At 43.7% G+C, this 25,344-nt stretch overlaps 2 protein-coding genes across 10 annotated transcripts; one reads left to right on the forward strand and one right to left on the reverse strand.

Annotated features, from left to right (window-relative positions):
• Positions 1-27: 27 nt before the first annotated feature.
• Positions 28-5,726, reverse strand: NEPRO (nucleolus and neural progenitor protein). The gene is made up of 9 exons (XM_039717873.1): positions 5,441-5,726; positions 5,136-5,290; positions 4,307-4,383; positions 4,068-4,199; positions 3,628-3,705; positions 2,399-2,760; positions 1,685-1,746; positions 979-1,229; positions 28-519 (listed from the first exon to the last, which is right to left on the reverse strand). The coding sequence occupies exons 1-9, from the start codon at positions 5,592-5,594 to the stop codon at positions 123-125; spliced, it is 1,668 nt and encodes a 555-aa protein (XP_039573807.1). The 5' UTR covers positions 5,595-5,726; the 3' UTR covers positions 28-122.
• Positions 5,727-5,988: 262 nt separating this feature from the next.
• Positions 5,989-24,625, forward strand: LOC120506372 (protein spire homolog 1-like). 9 transcript variants are annotated; one of them, XM_039717866.1, is made up of 16 exons: positions 5,989-6,892; positions 6,985-7,045; positions 7,688-7,718; positions 7,863-7,894; positions 8,335-8,499; positions 9,255-9,380; positions 9,667-9,732; positions 13,553-13,723; positions 15,904-15,972; positions 18,266-18,341; positions 18,891-19,042; positions 20,150-20,281; positions 21,599-21,663; positions 22,511-22,604; positions 22,945-23,087; positions 24,246-24,625. In XM_039717866.1, the coding sequence occupies exons 2-16, from the start codon at positions 7,007-7,009 to the stop codon at positions 24,415-24,417; spliced, it is 1,533 nt and encodes a 510-aa protein (XP_039573800.1). In that variant the 5' UTR covers positions 5,989-6,892; positions 6,985-7,006; the 3' UTR covers positions 24,418-24,625. The 9 variants fall into 9 exon arrangements, with proteins under 9 accessions (XP_039573800.1, XP_039573797.1, XP_039573798.1 ...); XM_039717872.1 differs by lacking the exon at positions 7,688-7,718 and having other exon boundaries at positions 6,862-6,892; XM_039717863.1 differs by lacking the exon at positions 7,688-7,718 and having other exon boundaries at positions 5,989-7,045.
• Positions 24,626-25,344: the final 719 nt, after the last annotated feature.

Raw genomic sequence — 25,344 nt, forward strand, 5'->3', positions numbered from 1 at the left:
TTCATTATGTGAATTAATGAGACACCATTAGGGTTCAGAGGGGTTTACTTTAAAAAAAAAGCAAACAAAAAAACCCAAAAAAACTAGAATGACTTGACCCCTTTTCTCCTTCAAGTGCAGGATCAGACACCTATTGCTGCAAAAATAGAATCAATATCTGTGTTCTCAGCAGCTTCTTTCCACACAGGGCCAGGGCTTCCTTGCAGCAGCAGCTGCTTAGGGGTCCCTGTTGTGCTTAGTCTGACACGTCCTGTATCAATGCTGGAATGTTCTTCCTGACTCGGAGACCCATCTTGGTAAGCTGGGAGTCTGAGTGATGCACTGTTCTCACAGACCCCAAAAAGCTCAGGGGGCTTTTGCCCACCAGTCTTTGGAGCGGTCTTCAAGAGTGCAGATGATCTGATCCTCCTTTGGCAGAACCGTGCCTGGAGGTGCTGCCTTGGCCAGCGTGCGTGTTGTGACCCATAGAGGAGGTATTTACATACAGATGTTTTGACACAGCGCAGCTTCTTCTTCAAGCTTAAAGGGAGCAAAGTGTACAAAGCAGAACTTTATCAGCTACTCAAGTGTCACTTCATTTGGAGTTTGGACAGATTTCATTATTACGTGTCTCTATCATTTTCCTTATCATACCAAGGAAACAGAACAGCACCTTGTACAATAGTAGCCAAATCAGTCTGAATAAACACAACCCTTGGCTCATACATTTGTTACCATAAAACATGCAGATGATTTAAGTTTCATTGTCATCCTCCCTCCTAAGTACTGTACATTCGTTAGCCTTTTAAATCCTTTTTAAATCACAAGTGACTGAAGCTAAACAGAATGCCCATGGTCAGAGCACCCAGTAACCTGAACTAGTGATCGTGAGTTTTAAAAGAATGGCTTAGACTACTGCGTTTCACTATACTATAGCAAAATACGTAATATTAAAATACTAATGTTAGACTCAGAAATCACACACCCATGCAAAACTACCTGCATCCTTGAGCTTCCACATGGTGTAATCGGTTGCTTTTCAACAACTTGTTACGCAGAAAATAAGCTTCTGATTTGAATTTGTTGGTTTTGCACCACAGAATAGCTTTTCTGAGTACCTCTGACAGTTCCCCAAATGACAAAGCTGTTTGAATCATGTGGACAAGAGATCCAGGCTGCTGTGATTTTGCTAGCTGAGACAAAAGCGTTGATGACTTTGCTTTAAAAGGTGTTGATGCAGTGTTTAGACCCTGAAACAAACAGTAACAATGTTTTAAAAAGATTGATGTGTCTAATCCTTTCTGCTGGAAGGAGCAGAAGACAAGGACTTTTGTGAGAACATTCCTTATTTACTAAGGAGAAAAGGGAAGAGCAGTCTTGTTTTGTGACATGCAAAAAGAAGAGGCAGATATTTAGAATTTGTATTCCTGTCTACTGCTGACTTGGTCTCTGGTCATTTCAGTTGACAAACCAACAAATGCCCAAATTCCTGATCAGAAATAAGCAGTCACTGATTGTCTGTGCAAAATTTCCACACTAACCTGAGTTGCTAGACAAGCAAAAATAAGGCAGGAAAAGGGGACATTTTCAATCAGGGATATCATGTTTCAAGTGTTAGAGTCTTTAAAATACAAAAACCCCCAAAACTATTGTGTAAAAAAACCCAAACCCACCAACCTAACATGTAAAATAATACCATACAAACCTCTTGTGTGGGATGTCTGGATGGCCTAAGCAAGCTCTTCACATCAAACCCTGAGTGCTTCCCTACAGACAGAGAAAAAAGTTCCATTACAACACTGAGGTAGTTTTATTTCTTTGCACAGAGATGCCACAGAGCTCTCAGCAGGCTCACACCTGTACTCAACGTTTCCAGGCAAACTCAAGGGGACTACACTCGTGCATTGCAGCTGGCAAGGATTGAAGAGCATGCAGAGGTTTACAGATGACTGCGAAGGAGAACTTAATGGAAAAAAGCTTCACACAAACACATGGATGGCTGCAGTCACTGGCCATAGCCCTGACTGCAGAGAAAGATTTGGGCACAGCTCAGAACCATCAAGCACAGGATACTTGCATCCTGTACATACAGCCTTACCTACTCTTGTATGGACTGCAGACAAGTGCCCATAGCTTCTTAGCTATGCAAAAGCAGGAAAGTACAAATAACTACTTTCAGGACCTGTATACTGCATTCATTACCTGCTTCTCTCAAGGCTGTATCCTGTTTAAAAGAAACATCCCCCAAAAATCATGATACTGACATCCACAGCTTTATAAAGGCAAGGGCACATGCAGCATTCTCTTCCAAGGACAGGGAGTTTGTACAAGAACCACACTGTGGGTAGTAGAAGTGCTTGGCCCTATTGGACAGAAGTTGCATTCAGTCTCTGAGATGTCAGAAACTGTTAAGCTTTACCTCTCCTGGTTGTGGGCACCACAACTGTCTCTCCAATGTCCATGGAGCACAGGATGCTGCAGTTTTTCACAGCACTTGTACAGGTCTCAGATTTTTTCTTTTTCCCAACCTTTGATATTGCCTCTGGCAATGCTGAGAAGAACTTCTTCAGCCAGCTGGTAGATTTTTTTGTTGTAAGCATTTTAGCATTTTGTTTCTTTGCCTCAGAAGATACGTTAACTCCAAGGAAGTCACCGATATCAGAAGGGAAGGTAAACCCCTTGATATAAGGGGTCTGTTGTGTCTCAGATACCAGATGAAGCATTGTTGACAAGGCACTGTACAAGGACATGAGGGTCTGCAACACACACCTGTACTGAATCCTGTAGACAGAGGACAAAAAGGAATGGAGCCTCCTCTAGCAAAACATGATGCTCACTGAACAACTGCCTTCAGCTCAACGGTCCTTTCCCTGTTTCCCTTCAGTACAAATGTACCTTTTTACATTCCATCACCCTGCTTTCCTTAAGTCTGAGCTTTAAGGAACTGTTCCAGATCAGAATGCAGGAGTGTCTTGAAAATTCCTGATCAGTAGCCCCTCTGCTTCCATAGAGTGGAAGGTTTTGCTGAGTGCCACACTTGGGACCCATCAGGTTCTTGGATCACATCCAAGGTGCCATGAGGTCTTCCCACAAAAGCACCCCGCACCAACTCAGGCCTGATGCCATACAATTACCTGCTCTACATTTCCTGGAGTTAGAAGATTTCTTGTGCCACAGAAAGTTGTTCTAACAATGTTTTTACTCCTTCAGCTACAGATAGCAGTTATTTTCCCAGACTGGTTTCTCCCAGAGAAACCAGAACAATCAATTTTCCTAGAAAATTCAATAGTATAATAGAACATCTTTAACCCAGCTTTTCCATTTCAGCATTAAGCAGGACTTACTCCTTGCTGCACAGAGTACCAGGTGTTTGTGGCACGCTGACACTAACACTGTGATTTCATTAGAGGTACAGCCAGTTTATTAAGATCCAAGAACAAAGCCTTCCATAAGAGTATGTAAGAAGTCTCTCTCTACCTGTACAACTCTGCAGGTGCTAGAATCAAGTCCAAAGGCATGAAGGGATCTCCCCTTCTCCTACTCCCAACTGAATAAAGCTCCCTTAGCAGCAAGGCCTAATTACAAGCCCTTCTCCCTGACAGGCACATCAAACAGACACAAACAAGACAGACTTTTGAACACACAAACCAAAGCCGGCTTAGGAGCCCCGAAGCCACAGTATTCAGGAGTATGAATTCCTTCGAGCAGAGGTGTTTAATGGACAAGCTGAAGATTACAGCAGTTAAGGTTAAAAAAATAAACAGCATGTAATGAGACCTGCTGAACACACCAACTAGAGGCAATTCACAAGGCGATATCCTGGAATAATCTGGGAGATGAGTATCCAAACTTTGTTTGGATACTGTTCTGGCTCAAGGCCAGAAGAGCTGCTAGCCAAACAGCCTGAGGTTCCTACATAATAGCTTGAAAAGAAGGTTTCTGGCTATCAAAGAAACTTCAAGTTGCACGTATGAATTGCACAACTGAGTCCATCAGCCATACAGGGCCTACACAAAACCTCATTTTGGTCTCATGAGGTGCTACTGGTGAACTCTTAACATAATGTTTTTGTGGTGAAAAAAGGATACAGAAAAGCTTTACAGCAACAATCCAGTAGGCGCAGTATGAGCTTGCAGCCTCCCAATACCTTCAAAGCCACAGTTTCCAGCATAGGCTGGCTGGGAACCAAGCACTCTGTGTGGACTTTGGATGCATTTTTCCTGTGTTGATACAAGGATAAAGAGTTGGTTATGATTTAACATCGTCTTCCTTTAGCTCTGCAGATTGAATTAATGGATAGTACAAGATATGGGATCATGACACTTACTTGGGAATCAGTTCTACCAGAGTTTCCAGGCAACCCACCAGATTCATTTTCCACAGGCGCTTCAAACATTGCTCTACCTAGGAGAAAAGAAAACTACTTTGACTGCTATTTTGAGAGACTGGTCTAAGAACTGTGACTATATTAAACTGTCACTATATTATCAGTTTAACAGCCCACACTGGAGGTTTGTGTGATGGGATGTTCTGGGACATTTATTTCTCTATCTGCACTATGATGAAACACATCCCTTCATCACTCTGCTGTAAATAAAGAATTAAATGAAGGACTGGAGTAGACCATGTTCAAATGGTGCTGCATGATTTCCCTGCTGTATACAAGGGCCTTTACTACTGGATGTCAAGAAGGAAAACACATAAAAAAGTCAAGAAGGTAAGCACCATTCCTACTCCATTTCAAAACAGTTATTTCAAACTGCTGACAACCCCTTTCTTGGAAAACTGCCACGATGTTCACTTTTCATCTTAAAACAGAAAGTATCTAATAAGTAGGATAGGATTATTATTCTTCCCACCATTACAATTATTTAAGAATGACGTCCCTGTATTATTCATGTATGCAAAGGTATGGAGTTGTACCTATTTCAGGTCTCAGCATGAGTGTTGAAGACCAGGGCAGGAAAACTGAAGTTGTGCTTGCTGCACAGAGCCAGGAAACCCACTGGGCTCAACCGTGAGAGAACAAAAATGCACCTGCTCACAAACTTTTTTTTGCACGATGCTCCCGGAGCCAAGTGCTATTCGAAAGGCTTTTCGGGGAGCGGTGACTGGGGGCCGGGAGTACCCAGCTGCCAGGCGGGGTTGGTGCTCACCTGCTGCAGGGCCAGGTAGGGCCGGTGCCGGAGCAGCCTGCTGTGGTACACGTAGAGCACGGCGCGCAGAACGCGTCCCTCGGCGGCCAAGCCCGGCCCCGACAGCCGCTTCCCGGCGATGTCGCACCGCCGCCGCAGCGCCGACAGTAACCTCACTGCGGGCGAGACCGGGGCACCGCCTCAGCGTCGGCACCGGCGCCCGCCACCGCTCCGGCCACTCCTCCGGCTCCCACCGACCGACCACCCACCGCAAACACCCGGGAGCGGCTTCAAACACCCCCCAACCCTCGGCACCGCGCCGGGACCTGCGGGGTGCTGCGCCGCCAGCGGCACCGTGGCGCTGTTCGCGGGCCAGGGCACGTCCAGCCGGTTCCAAGGCTCGTCCCGCCCGTCCCACGCCGCCCTGGGCGCCGCCATCTTCCCGCTGCGCGCGGCGAGCCTCAACGTGGGCGGCACCATCCGGGCGGGCCGGCGGGGAGAGTCGCGGGCCGGACCAAGTCACCCCGCGGGGGTGCGTCATGGCCCGGGGCCTGGCGTTGATGCACTGCATTCCCAAATGTTATAAGCGAGAAGGGAAATAACTATAAATTATGAGCGTTACTCACACTTTCTAAACCTCGCAATTCTCCCCTGTGTGCCTCGGGAGCTGTGGCCGTTGGGAGCAGCGCATCAGCAGTAGGAGCAGTGAGTGGTCCCGGGGTGACGCCAGTGCCCAGCCGTGCCGCTGTGCTTTCCTCCTCGTGGCACACACACGGTGCTGAAAAAGCTGCGTGATCGGCTTCGCACCAGGAGCAATTCATGTCCGGAGTAGAGGACATAGTCTTAAGTTGCACTGGGGAAGGTTCAGGTTAGACATTATGAAGAATTTATTCATTTGTTCAGAAAGGGTGATCAGACATTGGAACAGACTGCCCAGAGAGGTAATGGAGTCACGTCCTTGGGGTGTTTAAGGAAAGAGCGGATGTGGCCCTCCGTGCCACGGTGCAGCTGACACCGGTGTTCCGTCTCAGGCTGGGGACTCAATGATCTCAGAGATCTTTTCCCACGCAATTGATCCTGTGATTCTGGGATATCCATGCTCTGGGCAAGGAAGGGCCTTGCTGCCCATGCCCCAGGTACCTTCCTGGTCATCCCGATGCTCCATGGTCACAGCTCCTACTGTTGCAATTTGCTATGGGAGGGGGGCCACTGCAGGTGCCCCATGGAGTTGACTGCTGTAATTCATAAGTGCTGTTGAAATAGTTTCCTATGAAAATTAGTTTTGTAGTGTTCTGAGTTTTCCTCCCTCAAGTACAAGACATTTCCTGCCTCTTTCCCTCCCTGCCTGAAGTTGAATATACTCTTCTTCTGCTTGCAAACATTGCTGCAATTAATATATTTGTGAGAAACAAGGGAGATAAATTGAGCACAATTTTTGTACACTCTTACTTTCTCTTGATTCCATTTTGTTATACACTTACTCCGTTTTAAGAAATCTCATACAAGTACAGAAAAAGTCATGTGCCTTTAAAAAGACAGAGCAAAAAGTTGGCACTAATGGTTGCACCTGTAGGGAAGAGAGATAAGAGCAAATCAAGAGCTAGAACCGATAAAAAGCTGCTGTGAAGACTTGTCCAGCCTGGGAAAGGAAGTTCTAAGCTCCCTAGGCTAAAAGTGGAGGTTAGAAGTGAAAGGAAAAATGGAGCCTTCAGGGTGTGAGCAGAAGATTGCAAAGGTCTCTCTAGCTGAGCTTCTGAGGTGTTTTGAGCATCCTTTAAGTGAGGAGCAAGCCTGGGCTATCTGCTTTCAGTGTTGCAGAAAAATAGAGCAGTTGGCCCACAGCCCACCACTCTGTTCTGTGTTCATAAAGGATTCTGAGAGCATCTTTATCCATGCTGATGGTACTGCTTCCTTCAACCTCTACAAGTCTGGTAAGAGCATAGGTACTTGCAGATGCCAAGTGTTTTCTTCCATAACAGGCTGAAATGTGAGGACAAAGTAGAGGAAGTTTCTTTTCCCCTGCTTTTTATGTTTTTCTTTCCCCCTCTCTTTGCTGTGTACATGTGTCATTAAGCTATTCTCCTGCATATACTTAATTTCAGAAGACTGTAGATGAGTGATAATACAGGTGTATGACCTACTAAATTATCTAATTGTGCTCTATTGAGTCAGTTGGTTCTAGGGAATAGCTGTGATGAAAGCCTTCTACCACTTATGTTATTTGAAATAAATAGTCTGAGGCTTTGTTATATGTACTGTTCTGTTCATCTTCCAGTGTATGATTCCTTTGTTACGGTAGCTCTCACAGCGGATTTATAATTGGTACTTTCCCTTTTTTTGGTCACTATGTGTTGCCCAGCAAGTGGTAATAACTCTGTGTTATGTAGGGCTGGGCTGGACTGCAGCAGAGGTCAGTGCTAGGCTAACTCTTCAGAGACTGGAGTGGGTAGTAAAGAATAAAGATCCTGTGCCTCCCCTGGGGGTTGGATATCAATTAGCAAACAACAAAATGCAGTAGCTGTTACTTTGGGCTAATGCTCACAATAACATGAGTCTCCCATGGTGTTTTCCAGGGCTCCCCAAATACCGGCCTACTTTCCCCAGGTAGGACTGACTTTAGTCAGAGGAGTTAGTTACCTTATTGCAAACAATGCTTCCTGCTCCCCTCTCTTGAAAAGGGTTCTAAAAGCTGTTTATCAATGTCTGTACAGCTGTTTTTCTCCCCTGATCCTTGTTTTTCCCTGTCAGATGTCGGCAGCATTCAGCAGTCAGAGGACAAGGTAAGCCTGTGTCTTTACCTTCATTGTGTGTGCACATACACTCCTGTAGAAGGCCTGCTCAGGAGATGCAGGATGTCTTAGGAAATTATCAAGGTGTTTGAATTTGCTGTGGCCTGTGAGAGTGACTCCCCTGCAACCTGGAAAAGGAAACAGAATGCTTGGACTGAACTCAAGTAAGACAATGGGACTGGGAAACAATATGTACACATGCTGCCTACTGTGGCATACACCACAGTATTGTCCTAATGACTTATATCCTAGAGGTGCCAGTTAAGGCCATTTAAAAACTTTAAACCAGCTTAAATGGGGGTGTTTCTCATCCTGAGAGATGTGTTCAATCCTCAGGAGCAGAGGAGTATGCACACATGGCTGGCAAATAAGAGCTGTGATGTTCTCCACAACACTTTGTGCTGTGTTACTTCCTTGGTCTCTGTCTGCAGCTGTTGGAGTACTTGGGAGGGGTGATCTATGAAGGCCTAGACTGGGGAATCAACAGCCAAGTGGAGCGAGAACTGAGTGATCCTTTGGAGAAACTGCTGCGGCTCATGTTGAAACTGGATGACAAGGCAACAAAACCACCAGTCACCATGCAGGATGTTATCAAGGTTTCCTTCTTCCCCCTTAGTAAATATAGCAGCTTTAGAGGAGTTGATGGAACAGTGCTGTTGACCAAGAGGCAAGACCATTTCTGGGAAAAAGCTGGGTGGGCTGTTGGAGGACAGAGAGGGAACATTGGCTTTCCCATCAGAGGGAAAAGGCAAAACCATTTAAGATGTTTGTAAGTGCCCATGGAAAATAATTTAAAAGGAAGACAGTACAGCTCTCCCGCAGCTGTGTCTACAAAGTCCTTCTGTACATAGTCTCCAAATTCAATACCTAGAACACTATAGATATTGAAAAACTCCCTTTCCATAGTATTTGGCTTCTGCAAAGGCTGGGATTTGAATGTCTAAACTCAAACAGATATTTTTCTCTCAGCCATAATTTAAAGGTATGAGAAACTTCCCATCCCTCTGTCTGATCAGGACAGGGAAAAAGAACAGGGCAAGTGACTCCATCTGCTGTGAGTTGTGCTTTGAACTGGAGGTTTCACCTTTCAGGGGATGCTTTTTATTTCAAAGCGCATCTTAAGGAAAACAAGATAAACAAATTACACAGCTACTTCCATTATTGTACATAAAAGATTTAATATCTTCCTTCTTTGTTCCTCTGTATCTGCGATAGAAAAAAAAAAAGAGGGAGTGAAGAAGATGATTTTTAACCATGGATTGAGGAAGCAGAATCTTGCTTTATTCCATCCTACTATGTTGGTTTTTTTTAAAACTTCAACATGTTTTTTAAATAGCTGCACTTCTTTCAGGCCTGTGAGGAGCACTTGTCCAGGCCTTCTGAGGCTACCAGCCATTATGAAATGACCTGTAAGAATCTGTTTGCTGAATATATGGAACTACAGAAGCTTATGACCATCATCCAGACCTCCAAAGAAGTATGTTTAGGATTACCCATTAGATGCTATTCCCTCTACCTTCACACACTCATCAAGTTTTAAAGTAACCTTCTCATTGCACTAGAAATGGAGCACCTGGATGAAGTTCTGCTTTCACAATGTGGATAGTTGCTGTCTCTGAACCATTTTTATTTATTGTAGCATTTGAAAGTTTAAGTGTTTGGAGTTTCTTGGCTTTTCAGATACACATTAGTAATTTGTGCTAGATAGATAGGAAATCACTGAAGAGTGTAGAGTGATGACCTCATATGCTTGCCTTTCTCAGAGACTGAGAAAAATGGATGTGGAAGATTGCGTAGAAAATCCCATTAAAAAGAAGAAAATCCATGGTGTAAGATACTTATTTTTTTCATTGTGGGGACTGGGGTTTTTTGGTCAGTGTTGGCTCTCTGAGGCTTTCCATTGATTCTTCTATGAAAAATAGAACATGAACACAAATTGAACTACTTAGGTTGTTCAGTAGCTTGAGGAGTTAAAGACTTGTTCGTAAAACAAGCTGGGTAGTGAACTTGAAGTTAAACTATTTCATATGTCAACCTCACATGGGCTTTTATTCTACCCAAAGATTGTCTTTGTGGTACAACTTAAACCACTTCTAAAAATGAAGGTGGAGGCAGTCTTTGGAGTAAATGCCCACAAGTAGTTATGCAGGCTGTTTCTTCCCACAAATGAGCCCCAAATTCTCTTGGCAGGAATTGACACCTGCCAAAAGCAATCTGTTCCTTTCTCATAGCTGGACTGAAAACTCACAGAAAACTCTTCTGTTGTTGTTGGTAGTCCTGGGGTGGACTAGTTCACTCTTATTATGTGGTATCTCTGTGGGTCAGGACTGGCAGGAACTGAAGGCCAGTAGCACTGTCCATCTTTGTGGATATGCAGCTCCAGCAGCTCAAATAAAGGAGTGAAAGAGGTTGAGGAGATGTCACTCCTACCTTCTGTGCACTACCTTTCTTGTCTTTGCCTTTTGTGCTTCCATAGATGTTGGACTGTGTGTTTGGAGCAGGGAAGGCAACTTACTGTGCTTTTTTCAAGGGCCTACACAGTCAGGGCTCAATCAGAAACAAATAGCTCTTCAGGCTGGAGCTCTGCCCAGTGTAAACAAATGCTCTGTAGTCTGGAGTCTGTGGAGACAAACAGCAAGCCCTGAGAGACTTGTGGACTCACTCTCTTTGTCTAAATAGCACTTGCTTTGAAGCGTGCTCAAACTATTTGTATGAAAATGTTTGTGAAATGTGTGTTTGGGCATATTCTCAATTTTGTGATCTATTAAAATAAACTGGCAAGCTACCTCAAACCACAAACTCATCAACTGCTGTAGCTCTTTTCTGCAGGGAATGCATGAATAAATACATGGGCTTTGCCATGTGGCCTGAAGGCCAGTGTGTTTGGCCTCTGCTCCTTCAGGAGGCATGAATTCCAAAAGCTGGATGTCTGTTGTGAATCCTCTACTCCTAGTTTCCCAGTCCCTAAGCACCAGCTGATTGTACTGCTCTGACAATCTCTTGAGTTTAAAATAACCAGGCTGCCAGCTTCTCTGGGGTCCCTCTGGTTAGAGCTGATGTCTTGAGTGGTGCTAAGCAGGTAATGTGCTCTATGGACCACACTTTTTCATGATGACTGATACAAAACAGATCTTCTGAAATGCAGACCACAGTATGAGAGTGTGCAGTGTTGTACAGTTTCAGCACAGCTTACATGTCCCAGGTTGATGTTCACCTTGAAATGTAAGCAGTGAGACCTGTTAGAAACACAGCTGTCTTAGCACTCACCTGTTTGAACTCAAGGCAATAGGTTTATAGTGTTGTACTTCATAGGTTGTGGAAAGTTTAGGTGGCTTTTGACAATACATCAGATGGCAAAAATAGAGTAATTGCAGTGATCCAGTCAGTAGGGAAATAAAAGTATGAGTGATAATGATGTCACCAACATCTGAAAAATGTTTTGAGTGTGTAAGTTGCTCTGAAATGGTCAGCTGAAGGCAATTCTTGTCCCCAAACTAATGTGGCAGTATTACAGTACAGAAGTCGCTCTGAGTCAGGTCATGTCTCTCAGTCAAATTCAGTCACCATGTGAAATACAACTCTATAAAGTGCAAATGTCTTGGAGTAAGCTATTTCAAAAGTCTCTAGTACTGATGAGTTTGCCCAGACACTTTTGTATGTTCTCCCACACAGTATTAAATGTAGCCTAGGAGATATGGCAAGTGTTTGGTCATCCTTCGAGTGTTCTAGTTTTCTGGAGTTCAGGTATGACTACCAAATCCAGGCCAGAACAATCCAACAAAAATATCTGTATTCTTGAGGGCAGCCATCAGTCAGAGCTCGCATAAGACTCTTCTATAATTATACCAAGATAACCGAAGGGATAAGTAGAGAGAAGATGCTTCATGCTCGAAGTAGAAAACAGAGAGAAGCCTAAGTCAGATACTTTGTTCTGAGGCAGTTTTCTAAAATGTTTTGCTTCCCTTTCACTGTTTATAATACAATGACTTGTTCTTACTCAGTTTGCTACTGGGATCCAGATTAGCTGTTGATTTAGCGCTTCCATTCCAATGTTGTCTAAACATGCTATTGAGTTGATTACCTTTTTTTTTCCTGTCTTTAGCTTTTGTTGGGTTATACTGCATGCCTGAGCATCCTTGGATACTAGTACGGAAACAGGATGAGCAGATGTCAGGGTTTTTAGCTTGTGTCTCTAGGCTGAGACTGCTAACCTATGCTGCTGTTAAGTATGAGATCCCTTGCTTACTTGTCTTTCTCTTTTGTTTCTGGACACTTCAACCCTTGGTTTTCTGAAAATATGGAGGATTTTAGTGGTATTATTTGGGATTTCATTCCCAGTGTTTCCTAGGAGCCAGTAATATGATAACACTCTGACACCTGGAGCACTTGCAGAAAGAAAATGGGTCTATTTTACCTGGCAGCAAAAGCTGTATTTTGCTGAAGTACATCCATAAAGTTAATGACAAATTTTGGGAATGAGCCTGTTGAGCCAGCGACAAGTTTCCTTGTTGTAAATTAACTTATGCAAATAAAAGCAGTTCTCTGCTTTGGTACTGCACCCTGATCTGGAAGTGAGTAGAAGGGCATGTTAAGGACACAATTCTGTGTTTCTGAATGACTTCAGCTGTTAAGTGTGCCCTGTTACATGGAGGGAGGGGATGCTGCTCTGTGAGTTCTAGGAGTTCAGGTATGACTACCAAATCCAGGCCAGAACAATCCGACAAAAATATCTGTATTCTTGAGGGCAGCCAGAGCTCGCATAAGACTCTTCTATAATTATACCAAGATAACCGAAGGGATAAGTAGAGAGAAGATGCTTCATGCTCGAAGTAGAAAACAGAGAGAAGCCTAAGTCAGATACTTTGTTCTGAGGCAGTTTTCTAAAATGTTTTGCTTCCCTCTCACTGTTTATAATACAATGACTTGTTCTTACTCAGTTTGCTACTGGGATCCAGATTAGCTGTTGATTTAGCGCTTCCATTCCAATGTTGTCTAAACATGCTATTGAGTTGATTACCTTTTTTTTTCCTGTCTTTAGCTTTTGTTGGGTTATACTGCATGCCTGAGCATCCTTGGATACTAGTACAGAAACAGGATGAGCAGATGTCAGGGTTTTTAGCTTGTGTCTCTAGGCTGAGACTGCTAACCTATGCTGCTGTTAAGTATGAGATCCCTTGCTTACTTGTCTTTCTCTTTTGTTTCTGGACACTTCAACCCTTGGTTTTCTGAAAATATGGAGGATTTTAGTGGTATTATTTGGGATTTCATTCCCAGTGTTTCCTAGGAGCCAGTAATATGATAACACTCTGACATCTGGAGCACTTGCAGAAAGAAAATGGGTCTATTTATTTACCTGGCAGCAAAAGCTGTATTTTGCTGAAGTACATCCATAAAGTTAATGACAAATTTTGGGAATGAGCCTGTTGAGCCAGCGACAAGTTTCCTTGTTGTAAATTAACTTCTGTAAATAAAAGCAGTTCTCTGCTTTGGTACGGCACCCTGATCTGGAAGTGAGTAGAAGGGCATGTTAAGGACACAATTCTGTGTTTCTGAATGACTTCAGCTGTTAAGTGTGCCCTGTTACACGGAGGGAGGGGATGCTGCTCTGTGAGTTCTAGCCAGCTACTGACTTGGCCTGTATATGAACAGCCAGCATCAGCCCTTGCTGTGTGGCCCAGTGTCATATGTGAGCTGCAGGCTGGTGTGAGGCTGCACAAGGCTGCCGAGCGACCATGGCGTGTGTCTTCAAAGGAACGTATTCGCTCTCCCTATGAGCTGCTTTTGGATGACGTTCAGCACAAGAGGTACACCCTGCGTAAGGTGAGTGACTGGAGTCAGCACACAGCTTTGGAAACATCCATTCTTCTTCATTTCTGAGCAGTATGTGTTGAGACCTCTTCTCCAAAGGTGTGCCTTTTTAAAAAAAGGTACATCGAAGTCCAGAAGTGTCTGGGGCTCCCTCTCAGCTGCAGTTCAGCATTAGATCACCCTGTTTGTCCCCCCAAGTACTTAATTTCCAGTAACTTTTTAAGACAGGAGTAGCCACAGTTTCATGAATCAGAACAGTAAACATCTTCTCCCTCCAGAGTCAACCACTCACTTCCCTGCAGCAGTTATTCTGCCCTGCAAACAATAGTTTCATGGAACACACTCTTGCTTCCTTGTGCTTTCCACCTTGGACACTTGTGTCCTTCCAGGCTCCTTTAGCTGTGCTGCACCTGGAATCTTTTACTTGTTGCTTTACCTTCCCAGATGCTGTGGTGTGTATGGAAGTGCAGATGCACTTCTGAGACAGCTCTCTGCTTAGCCAAAAGCAGAGGCCTCTGGGCAGTGCACTCAGCTACTGCAGGAATTTAGTCAGGGTAAAAAATGTTGAGCCCCTCACAGGGAGGAGCAGAGACTTCCACCTTCACCACTTGGTTGGTGAAGATGACCAGATACAAAAACGTCTAGGGTGTCTCTAAAGGCTTGTGATGCTCTTTACTTGCTGCAGCTTGAGCTGGGAATGATGAGCAGATCTAAAACATTGGCACAAGGCCTTGTGGCATTGATGTGCTTTGCAAACAGACATCTTGGCAGAAGATGAGACACAAGTCCTCTTGTAATAAAGAGCAGTATTACAAAAAGTGAAAACTTTGCATACTGCACTAGACATCAGCTTTTTTTTCCTCTTTGTTGGTGCTGCTAGAGTGTAGCAGGATTAAAAGCTTCAGCTAAACCATGCACCTCTATAAAATCCCAGCTCTTGCTTGGCTTGATTGTGGCTCCAGCTTCTGGGTAATACTACGTCATGTGTTTGCAAATGGTATCTTGATGTATATGTAAATTAATAGTATTGGTAAGGAGACAGTGCATCATAACTGGCTTGTATTCTTTGCAATTTACTATGTATCAATGTAGTGTGCAGTACAGAACCTTAACTCAAGGTGGCAGGATGATCTGGGCAGTGATTTTCTTTCTTTTTTCTTTTACTTTTCTTTCCCTTTCTTCTTTTTAGTAACTTTTTTTTTTTATTCACGAGAAGCACAAACATGTTTGAAGAGTAGTAGTCAGAAATACTGAAAGAAAGCAGAGTGCTACTGCTCAGGTCTTTGTGAAGGCTCTTAAACGAGGATTTCCCCATCTGCAAAGCTATTTTAAAGCTTCTCTAGCAAACAGTGGTCTGATTTGCAAATGAATGAAAGCACGCCTAGTGTGGGGAGCCGTAGTGTTGTTCTACCTGCACTCCCACGTGTTCTGAAGTTGTACACACAAGTGAAAGAAAATGGCATAGCCTCAAAATACGAATAAGTGAACAAGGCAGCTAAAGGCATGCATGACTTTTTTTGTTAGTTCTCCCCTATGCAGTAAGCACTGGGCTTGATGCTTCACATGAATATCTGCCCTGGAATTCTATCTTGCTATTGTTCCTAGTTTATGTCGGGCTGGAAGCCAGTCTCTAGGACTCTGGCTTAGGCATACAGCTGCCTGCTGCTGCAGTTGCTGTAACAGTCTTGTTAACCCCTTCAATTGCTCTCCTCCCTGGAGCTGAGCTTTTACTGATGAATATGATGTGACTATGGTGCTTGTTGGGATCACTCCTGACATTAATGTCTGAATGCAGTGTTTTCTAGCTGCTTCTCAGAGCAGTTCAGGGTAAAAGGCTTTGTGCTCCTTGTGCCAGCCTCTAAGGGCTGTGCAGTACTTCTGATTGCCTCTGGTTTGCTGCAGCCAAATCTTTCCCAAAACCCCATACAAGGAAACATCCACACTTCTCAACTCCTTGTTTTGTTTTGGGGGGTTGTTTATTTGTTTTGCAGGGGGTTCGTGTTTGTTTGGTGTTTTGTTTGGTTTTTTAAGGTTTTTTTGTTGTTGTTGTTTCGGGCTTGTTTTGTTTTTCAGTGCCTTCCCCATCTCCCCTGTTCCCAAATCCTGACTTGTATCATTCACTGTGCCACTGAATGGCAAAGTGTATAAGGAGAAAAAGAGCTATTTCTTAAGCATTGCTTCTGCTCTTTCAGGTGACCATCAAGCAAAAGCACAGGGCCCTCAGAGCTGATGTAGCTACTCTCAAGCCTCATCTAGAGCCGGTAGGTGACCTGGTGTTGCATCTGATCATAGCAAAACAAGGTAATTCTGGAGGTAACAGGACATTTTGAAACAATATAAAGCTAATACTTTAGCTACTGATTTGTATTTGGGAGAGGCCGAGCAGCAGCAGCAGCAGCAGCAGCAGAAGAGCAGAGGGAGAATCTGGTGGCCCTGGCGCTCCCTGAAGCCGCCGCAGCCCCGGGAGCATCGCCCCCCATCCCGCAGGTGCCCGGGGAGGGGGAGCTCGGCCCAAAGATCCCGGGGGGTCCCTGGCTTTGGGGTTTTTTGGGGGGATGTTTGCAGCTGGCAGGGCTCCCAAGCACAAGGAAACATCCACACTTCTCAACTCCTTGTTTTGTTTTGGGGGGTTGTTTATTTGTTTTGCAGGGGGTTTGTGTTTGTTTGGTGTTTATGGTTTTGTTTGGTTTTTTAAGGTTTTTTTGTTGTTGTTGTTTCGGGCTTGTTTTGTTTTTCAGTGCCTTCCCCATCTCCCCTGTTCCCAAATCCTGACTTGTATCATTCACTGTGCCACTGAATGGCAAAGTGTATAAGGAGAAAAAGAGCTATTTCTTAAGCATTGCTTCTGCTCTTTCAGGTGACCATCAAGCAAAAGCACAGGGCCCTCAGAGCTGATGTAGCTACTCTCAAGCCTCATCTAGAGCCGGTAGGTGACCTGGTGTTGCATCTGATCATAGCAAAACAAGGTAATTCTGGAGGTAACAGGACATTTTGAAACAATATAAAGCTAATACTTTAGCTACTGATTTGTATTTGGGAGAGGGGGGAGGGGGTTATCTTAACCATACTTAACTTTTGAATTGACCCTCCTGCCAAACATGGTACTAGAAAAACAAGAGTTGACATCTTTGTACAAGAAAGATGTTCAATCTTCCTACTTCCTCCACTGCTTCTTTAATTTGTAACAATTTTTTTGGTCTTGAAAGAGCTCCTGGAGTTCTTGACTTCAAATTTGGGAGTTGCTAAAGTATTCCATTATGCATAGTCCACAAGGTTGTCTCATGTGCAGGGCCCAGTGCCCTCTTGGATGACAATGCTCTCAGGCACATGGTGTGACTCTTGGGGTGGTCCTGTGCAGGGGCAGGTGTTGAACTTTTGGTGATCCTTGTGTGTCCCAACTTAGGATATTCTATGATTCTACAGAACTGAAATCTGCTCTGGCCTTTTAAAACTAGATCCTGGAGAAGTTATAATAGCATAGGAGTCTGGCCAATGTGGGCCAGAATATTCCCACTCGTATTTCAAAGTGAGGCATTTGATGCTAGATGAATTGATGTATTTTGATTTCATGTAGTAAGTGAGCTCATGGAAGGAAAACTTTGTGATATATTTTGAGGAAGGAACTTGATGGGTGAATTCCCACCTGTCTATGGAGTTATAACATAGCACTGTTCTTCAGTAAACCACAATACACAGATTTTTGGTTCTTTAACTCCTGGCTCTGTCATGAAAAGTTTGACTGCTTGGTTCTGGGATTCAGGCTGAGCATATTCCAAATTTCTGTGGAACAGAACTTAAGCCCTAACACATCATGTCTAGCACAGATGCTCTGACATACAAACAGGAATCTGTTTTCTGTAAATATTTCTGTGTGAAATGCAGTTGTCTGAGGAAAACACATATGAATTACAAAAGCAGGAAATCTTAGAATCTTAGATATATTTGCCCAGTCTGAGCTACTTGGAGGAATGTTCAGAATTGTGGTTGAGGTATTACTGCTGAACTGGAAAAACTTTTATATGGAGACTAATATAATCAAATTTGCTTTTTGCTTTTCTAGACAAGGTAGAAACAATGCTGTTGAGATAAACCATTGAGTTTAAGTTGAATTAATGAGTTGGGTTAGTCAGTCTCGTGAACTGTGCTCCACTGTTGCCATGTATGAGCTGGAGCCAAGAAAATGGTTCCAATGTATTCCATAGGTTGTGTGGGGATGATTATGCAAAGTTGGTTCCTGAGCAGATGCCCCTTTAGTACTAGTATCCACTATTGGAGTTGGGCAAGAGAGAGAACAGGTGGGTTGGAAACTTCACTAGCTTGGCTGAAATTTCCTAGCTGTGGAGTGCAGGGGGAATTATCTTTATATTCCAAGAAGAAACAAAGTTTCTAAATGTACCCCACTGATTTTTCACTCTGCTCCGCTTCTGGCTGAGCCTTGAACATTTCTGATCAGTTGTGGGTATCCTGAGTTTTGTTAGGCAGCAGTACTTCTGATGAAGTGGCCTTGGTGTCTCTTATATTCAGATTATGAACATCCTGTCTTCTGGTCTACAGGAAAACACTCCCAAGCTGCCTGCCAGCACCTGCCTTTCCTCCACCAGGCCATCAGGAGTGTCCTGCATCAGCACAGGTCAGTGCACTTCTGGCTGCCCATCTAAACCAGATGACAGAGTACAGCTAGTGGCCTGATGGGCTCCCAAACCCTTGGGCTGGGTTCAATGTACACTTCTTTAATCACCTGGAGATACTTTGCAGGAGAAATTCCAATACTAAATAAAGAGTCTGGGGAGGTGCCCTTAGAAAATAATTTCTCTGCAGTTGACTGAAGCTTGTGTAGCTCCTGCAGCTTCAAAACAATGATTACATGTCCCCAAAGGCCTGACTTGGAATTTGCAGTAAAAGCTAAATGAGTGGTTTGAATATTCAAGTAGAAAGTGCAGCACTTCATTTTATGAAACTAAATAGTGCTAATGAAGCCTCATCAGTGCCTACTGACAAGCATAGTTACTGTAACCTCTGCTTTTTATGTGATCTGAGCAGATAGGTTGGAGGGGGAGAGATGTAAGCCTTGCTACCTTCAGAAAGCAGTGTTGTGCTTTTGAGTATCCAGCCCTCAGGGTGAATACTTAGAAACTGACAGTGGGTTTTCTGCACCCTAAAACTCTCTCTTCCTATCCAGGTCTTGCTGCAAATTGCACATTTCCTCCCATGAGTGCACCCACACCAGGAGACATTAAGCCTAAGTGTTTCTTGAGCACTGGCCAACAGCAGCTACCTCCTTACAGAGGAAGGTCCAAATCTTTAGAGAGAGGCCTTCAAAGCAAGGAGCTTGTAAGTCCAACATGTCAGCAAGCAGCCCTAGTCTGATACATCTGGTAATGACTTGCACCTTGATCCTCATGAAAGCAGTAAGCATGCTCTAAACAGTAAGCATGTGGTTTTTGTCTTGGGACATATGGTACACCTATCTGAAGTTGGTATGTTATTCTCTCCTTGTAGATGTCTTTAGAGAAGACTGGATGCTGTAGTGTCCTTGTGGTGGCTTCTCCCTTTTAATGACATTAAATAAAGTTGTTTCTCATACAAGAAGAGGGAAATACCATGACATTACTTGAAAGTGTCCATCAAGGCTTCCTCAAGCAGACTGTAATTGAGAGTGGAGCTATCCTGCTTTCTTCATGTCCATTCCTTGTCTCTAGATTCTGATATGCTCATAAGTATCTTTTAAGCTGCAGTAAGGGGCAATAAGTAGTTAACAAAATGTGAATAGCACAGTATTAGTCACTTTTAAATGTATAATATATGTAGAACTGAAGTTATTGGGGTGTGACTGATGGTTCTGGGAGAAATACTGGGGTCTGTGTGCTTCTATGCAACCTTCTGAATTACAGCCTCAACCTGTTCTGCCCTGACAAGGTGTGTTGTACCCTTGTCTCTTTCTTTCCTTCTGCATCCCTCCTTGCCCCACCTTGGCAAGTCTCTAACTGACCTCTCTGATGCCTCTTTGTTCAGCAATGTGGTGGGGGATGCAGGTGTGTTGGGGACTAAAGCACAGCTGTCTCTCCTGGCTGACCATGAGACCACAGTTTCCATTTGTATGGGGCCGGTAGGTTTCGGGAAAGAGAAGGGCAAGAGAGTGTTGTGTTGTGGAAAGGAATTTTGTATCCAGGAGAGGCCAGGGTGGCATCTTTCTGTGGCCCATTCCAAAGGGTAAAATGTCTCAAAGGAATCTGCTTGAAAACTGTAGCAACCACTCACCTGCCTGTAGTAGTTTCTCTGCTGCTATTGTCAGAGTCACCTGATGCTCCCCATCACAAGCAAAATGAGGTTTTGGACAAAAATGCTCCTGATCCTTTGGGACCCAGTTTTGAGATGACCCCCCCCCAAATAGCTGCTTTCTTCAGCTTAATCTGATGTTTAACTTCTGTCTTTCAATAGGACTGTCCCTTTCCTATCAAGTGCCCATCACCAACCATTGCTGAGCTGATTGGAACCAGATATGCAATGATGGTGCTCAAAGGGCAAGGCCTATTCCAAGGAGGTAGTGATGGCGACTTTCCAAGAGCAAAGGTATGTTTCTCCTCCTTCTCTTTGTGCTGCCCTTGCCTTTTCAAAAGCTGGCTGGTTTCATGACCTGCTGTACTGAACTGCAGAGGCACCCTCTGCCTCAGTTTATCCTGTTCATAACAGATGATCTGAGTTTGGCCCTGGGCTGGAAAATTTTTTTAGTATTTGTGCAGTGATGGCTTCTAATCTAGCTGAAGCTGTATAAATTGCCTAGAAAGTAGCCCAGCCTTTGCTTTTTGCTTCTTGTATGATTCCATGCAAGGAGAGCTGACTGCCCTGACCACTGATCAGTTCTGAAATCCCAAAGTAAATAGCTGGGATTTGGTATTCCTAAACAGTGAAACAAAGGTGCTTGACTCAGGCTCCCACACCAGAGTTGTACCGACTCAAACCACCTTGCCAAGTGGACACAAAGGTGGGGGAAATAAGGGGGACAGGGAAGGAGCTGTGTAGCTCAGGGCTATTGGTTGTTCACATTTATCAACTTCTGCCTTATCTCTGAGTATCCTTTAGAGGGAGTGTGGTAACCACTCCTCCAGAGCAGATGTCCTGAGTACAGGCCCTTTGCAACACAGATGTGAGGAAGTCTGTGCTTCTTGGCTTTTGGGTCACTTTTTTGCCCTCATTTATTTAGCAGTATGGACAGAGTCAAAGGTTCTACTAGCAGAGCCATGCTACTTCCACAAGCTGTCTGATGCTCCTGAGACTGAATCCTTGTTTTCTTCTCACCTTACTGACCCTGCTTTAACTTGCCTGCTCTATGACTATTCTAAAATGGCTTACTTACCCACTGCTGTTTTTTTAGCTTTCTCAAGTTCTACTTCTCAAGATAATATCGCTTCTGACTGCCAGCTGTGTATGAATGTGCTCTTTTTTTATAAAGTTCAAGCGACTCATCAGCTTCCTTATGACTAATTTTTTGCTTCAGGATTGAATTCAAATTTGCCCTGATTTAATCTCTTTGGGATTGCTGCAGTCTACCTCAAAGAATGTCTCTCTTCTTTCTCTCTTAAATAGCTACTGTTACATTCTTGCACAATACAGCTATTGTTGCTCAAGAGCCTTTTTTTAAACTCCTGTTGTCTGGCAGCTGCCCCAAACCTCTGCATTATAAAAACACTGGCCTGCAAGTAAGAATTTTTTGCCTTTTTAGCTTTTCATTCCTGTATCTTTGCGATCCTTTACTGGACCTCTGTTACTGTATATGAATCTAAAGCCTTTAGAAGGTTTGTTTATGTGCTTGCTTTTTGGCAGGCAGTGGATACTGTTGGTACAAAGATGTTTTCCATTTGCATTCACAAATAACTTTCCTTTCCACAGATCTGTTTCAGCTGCCATAAGCAGATGTTTCTTAAGTGGCCTTACAGATGTTACCTCTGCAGCAGGTGAGCTGGTACAAAAGGACTGAATGAGGAGGGAGAAAAAAATGAAACAGTGCTGAGAATTCTCAGTATTCATTGGCTGTACTACTGGATAGGACCAGGTTGCTGAGCTCTTCTGCTTTGCCTTACTGCACAAGCCAGGCTGAAGTGTCTACAGCTGGGGAGGATGTGGAAAATCTTGTCTCTGAAGTAGCATCTCAGTTTTAACTCTTAGTGTTAAGTCAGCAATAGCCGAATTTACTGTGCCAGTATTAAATTAGTTTCTCTGAGATCACTTTCTGCATTTTGCTCTAAAGGTTTGCTCTAACCTGCTCAGCCCAGGGCTTGAACAGGTTCTGAGAGAGGGTCTACACCAGAATCTTCCATTAAGGACTGAAAAAGAGAACTCCAGACCTTGTGACTGGGAAAGGAGTTGAGCCTACTTGTATCCACTTATTTGTCAGAGGCTTTCTGTTCATGAGAGAGTGAGAGAGGAACTTCAGGCTCATTAAGGCTCACTTAAATCTATTTGAAGCAGTTGTGAAGCACTGAATTGATTATAAGCAGCAAGTAAGCAACCGGTGGAAATTGAGCAACTGTCTGGTGGTAGTGCTGGGTGAAGTGTGAGGAGCATTTGTAGATAAAGCCTTGAAGCTATGGATGTTAATATATTTCAGATGATTTAAACTGCCAGAAATTGGAAAGCTGGCAAACTGAATAGTGGAGTTCTCAGCTTGTTCATTTTGCCATCAAGTGATTCTGCCACAATCATGGATTCAGACCTACTTTGGAATGAGCTACTTTGTAGCTGTAATATTGGTAGCTGCTGGGCTTTACTCAAATGATAATGCTGGACTCTTTTGTCTTTCAGGGTTGTCTGCTGTGACTGCTGCATTAAGGCAAGTCTAGTCTTTACAACAGCATATGGGATTTTTACATTTTCCGCTTTCCCTCCTCCTCACCTGGTAATAAGAAGCTTTCCTTCATCCCACTGATACCTCAAATCTACCTTCTGGCTTTCTAAGAAAATAGAAGAGGGAATAGTATGATGTGTAAAAGTAGCCAGGGTGACACAGATATCTCTTGTCATACTCCGATAAAACAACTCTAGTTCTTTTTTTTTTTTCATCCTGTGTAAAGTGGTTGGGATTACACTGGGCTCTATTTATAGACAGGTCAGAAAGTTCACTGCATTAATGTCTACCTTTTAAGCGCTCTAAGAAATCAATTGCATGGCATACAACTTGTCCTGATAAGAAGGATGTGTTTCCCTGAGAACTCAGATGACTTGTGTTGTGATTCTAGATGTCCATGCCCTTCAGAACATGTGTACATCTCCCACTTCAATTCCTAAAATTTTTGAGACTGTCTGGAGGGGAGGATCCAGCTACTCAGGAACAGAAGAGCTGCAAGTTGCTACGTGAAATGGAGCAGCAGCAGTATTTTGGGTAAGGTGGGACAGGGTTGTTCTATTTTTACCTGGAAAGATGTCACCATTTACTTATGCAAAGCTACAAACATGCAGACAGCAGTATGTAATATTGGGCTGGTCAGCTGAATGCTCTGTTGAATGGCTGGTTTTAACCACTAGTCTAACTAGTCCACAGTTCTCTGGAAGTGTTGTGGATTTTAGATGACCCAAAGGGAGGAAGCGTAAGTGCTCCGAAATGCATTTTCTGTTTTAACTGTCAGGTTTGTGCCATGGATTTAGAAGTGTCTGTATCGGCCCAAACATAGAAGGCTCCTGGCAATAGCTTCATAGTACGAGAATTTCCAGACCCCATCATGTTCTATCCCCCACAGCTGAAGGTCTGTCACTACAACCCAGGAGTAACCCCCTTCTACCTAGACATGAAATACTCTAATTGTGGCTCAGGTGCATCTGACTGAACAGTGATGCCACAAATGGTTTCTCAGTCCCTCGATGTACATACAGACCCTTTCCTTTTTGTCCCTTGAAAATTAATTATTCCAAAAAGAGTTTTTGACAGTTCTGGATGATAAAGACAACATTCATATAAGTGCAATATACAGGACTGAAAATATTTATGTTCTCTTCTTTCCAAAGCAGTTAAATTTTCTACTTGGCAGACTGGTACCTTCTTTTTCTTCCCATGAAACCATTCTTTAATGTAGCCAGAATAAAGACACAATAGTTTCTAGTTCTAATGCTGATACTTCAGCTGCCAAAAATCAGGAGTAGTGTTCATTACTGAAGTTAACTGCATGGGGCAGGCAGTGGTTTGGTCTGTGTTGTAATGCAAGTGCTGCAGAAGAGGCCTGAGAGAGGCCTCAGAATGCATTACTGTCATCCTGTAGAATGGCAAAAAAAAAAAAATCCTACTGCATGAGGATGCAGCCATAACCTTGGACCAGACACAGATATCCATTAGCCCTTTGGCTGATATACTGTCAGTAGAGAGGAGCTGTCAGCTTCTGTTCTGTTCTGGTTCTTTTTAGCCTTCCTAAGTGGTGCTGATTGCTCTTTTGAACCTATGCATTTGGCTAAATTGCTTAGCAGCCTGGGAGAAGGATGGAAGAGCACCATACCCTCTAACAGAAACCAGGGTCAGCTTTCCTCCTTTTGTTTTTCTCTGCCCCTCCAGTGTACCCATTGTTTTGGAGCCCCGTGGCCTAGCACAGCCCCTGTGCTGTTACACAGGGACCATGGCAAACTGGCTGACTGCAGACATTTGTACATGGTGTGAGCAATACCTCTTGAACGTGACTTCCAGTCAACAGCACAGCATCCCTCTCAGGAGATTTTCCTGGGCTTGAACCAAACTGGAATGATTCTACCATTCATTTATCCTGTCACTTCTTATGTACCTGAAATAAATTAAACTGATTTATGTACGTACTGACATAAAGGCCTGAATGAAAGACCTCCCTGCTGGTTTGTCTAAGCAGGAAGCACAGTTAGCATTTCTGTATTGTGAAGTATTCTAAAGCTTTGTGGGTTTTGGAAATGTAATTCTTTCTGTGTCGTGAGGAAAATAAATGTTGAAGTATTATCATGCTTCTAGCATTTCTTTCTTTGCACCTGCAGCTGTCATTGTTCTGTGGCACTTTTTGCATTAATTGCTGAGCAGGCTTCATCCTAGGTACTGAGCATGGGGAAACTTTTAACCAAAAACCCCCATTTGTGAGAGGCCTAGAAAGTGGAGCTCTCAGTTATGTTATCACATCACCCTGCATTTTACATGCACTCCTTCCTTATTACTCATAGCACTTAAAGCTCACAGCTTTGATGTATGTAGAATGGCAGTGATAGCTGCTCTGTCCACTTGCATTAGGAAGGTTGTTTTGTTTTCTTTCTTGTGCATTGTCATGCTTTGGCACCACAGCTTTCTGTGCATCTCACAGAAGTACCTTTCGATGCTGTCATCACCTGAAGGGCAGAGAGTTGTTCTTGACAGATTCTTGCTCATTGTCTTGGCCTTAAGCCTCTGCCTTGGAATAAACTGGACTGTTGCAATATTCCATAGATTATTATGCGTGTTTAAAACAAAAAATGAGATGTTGGATAGTAGATTTATTTATCCCCAGGAATTGCCTGTCCGAAAGGGCCTGATGGAATTTGCCTTGGTGAGTTTTACAGATAGACAGTGTTGAATGGACTTGTAGCTGGAATGCGTCATGCTGAAGAAACTAATAGCTGGGAAAGGCCAGTTCTAGATAGAGGAGAAGGGAAGAAAGACATGT

This window comes from Passer montanus, unplaced genomic scaffold, assembly GCF_014805655.1.
Source record: "Passer montanus isolate IOZ18808 unplaced genomic scaffold, ASM1480565v1 scaffold39, whole genome shotgun sequence".
Lineage (NCBI taxonomy): Eukaryota > Metazoa > Chordata > Aves > Passeriformes > Passeridae > Passer > Passer montanus.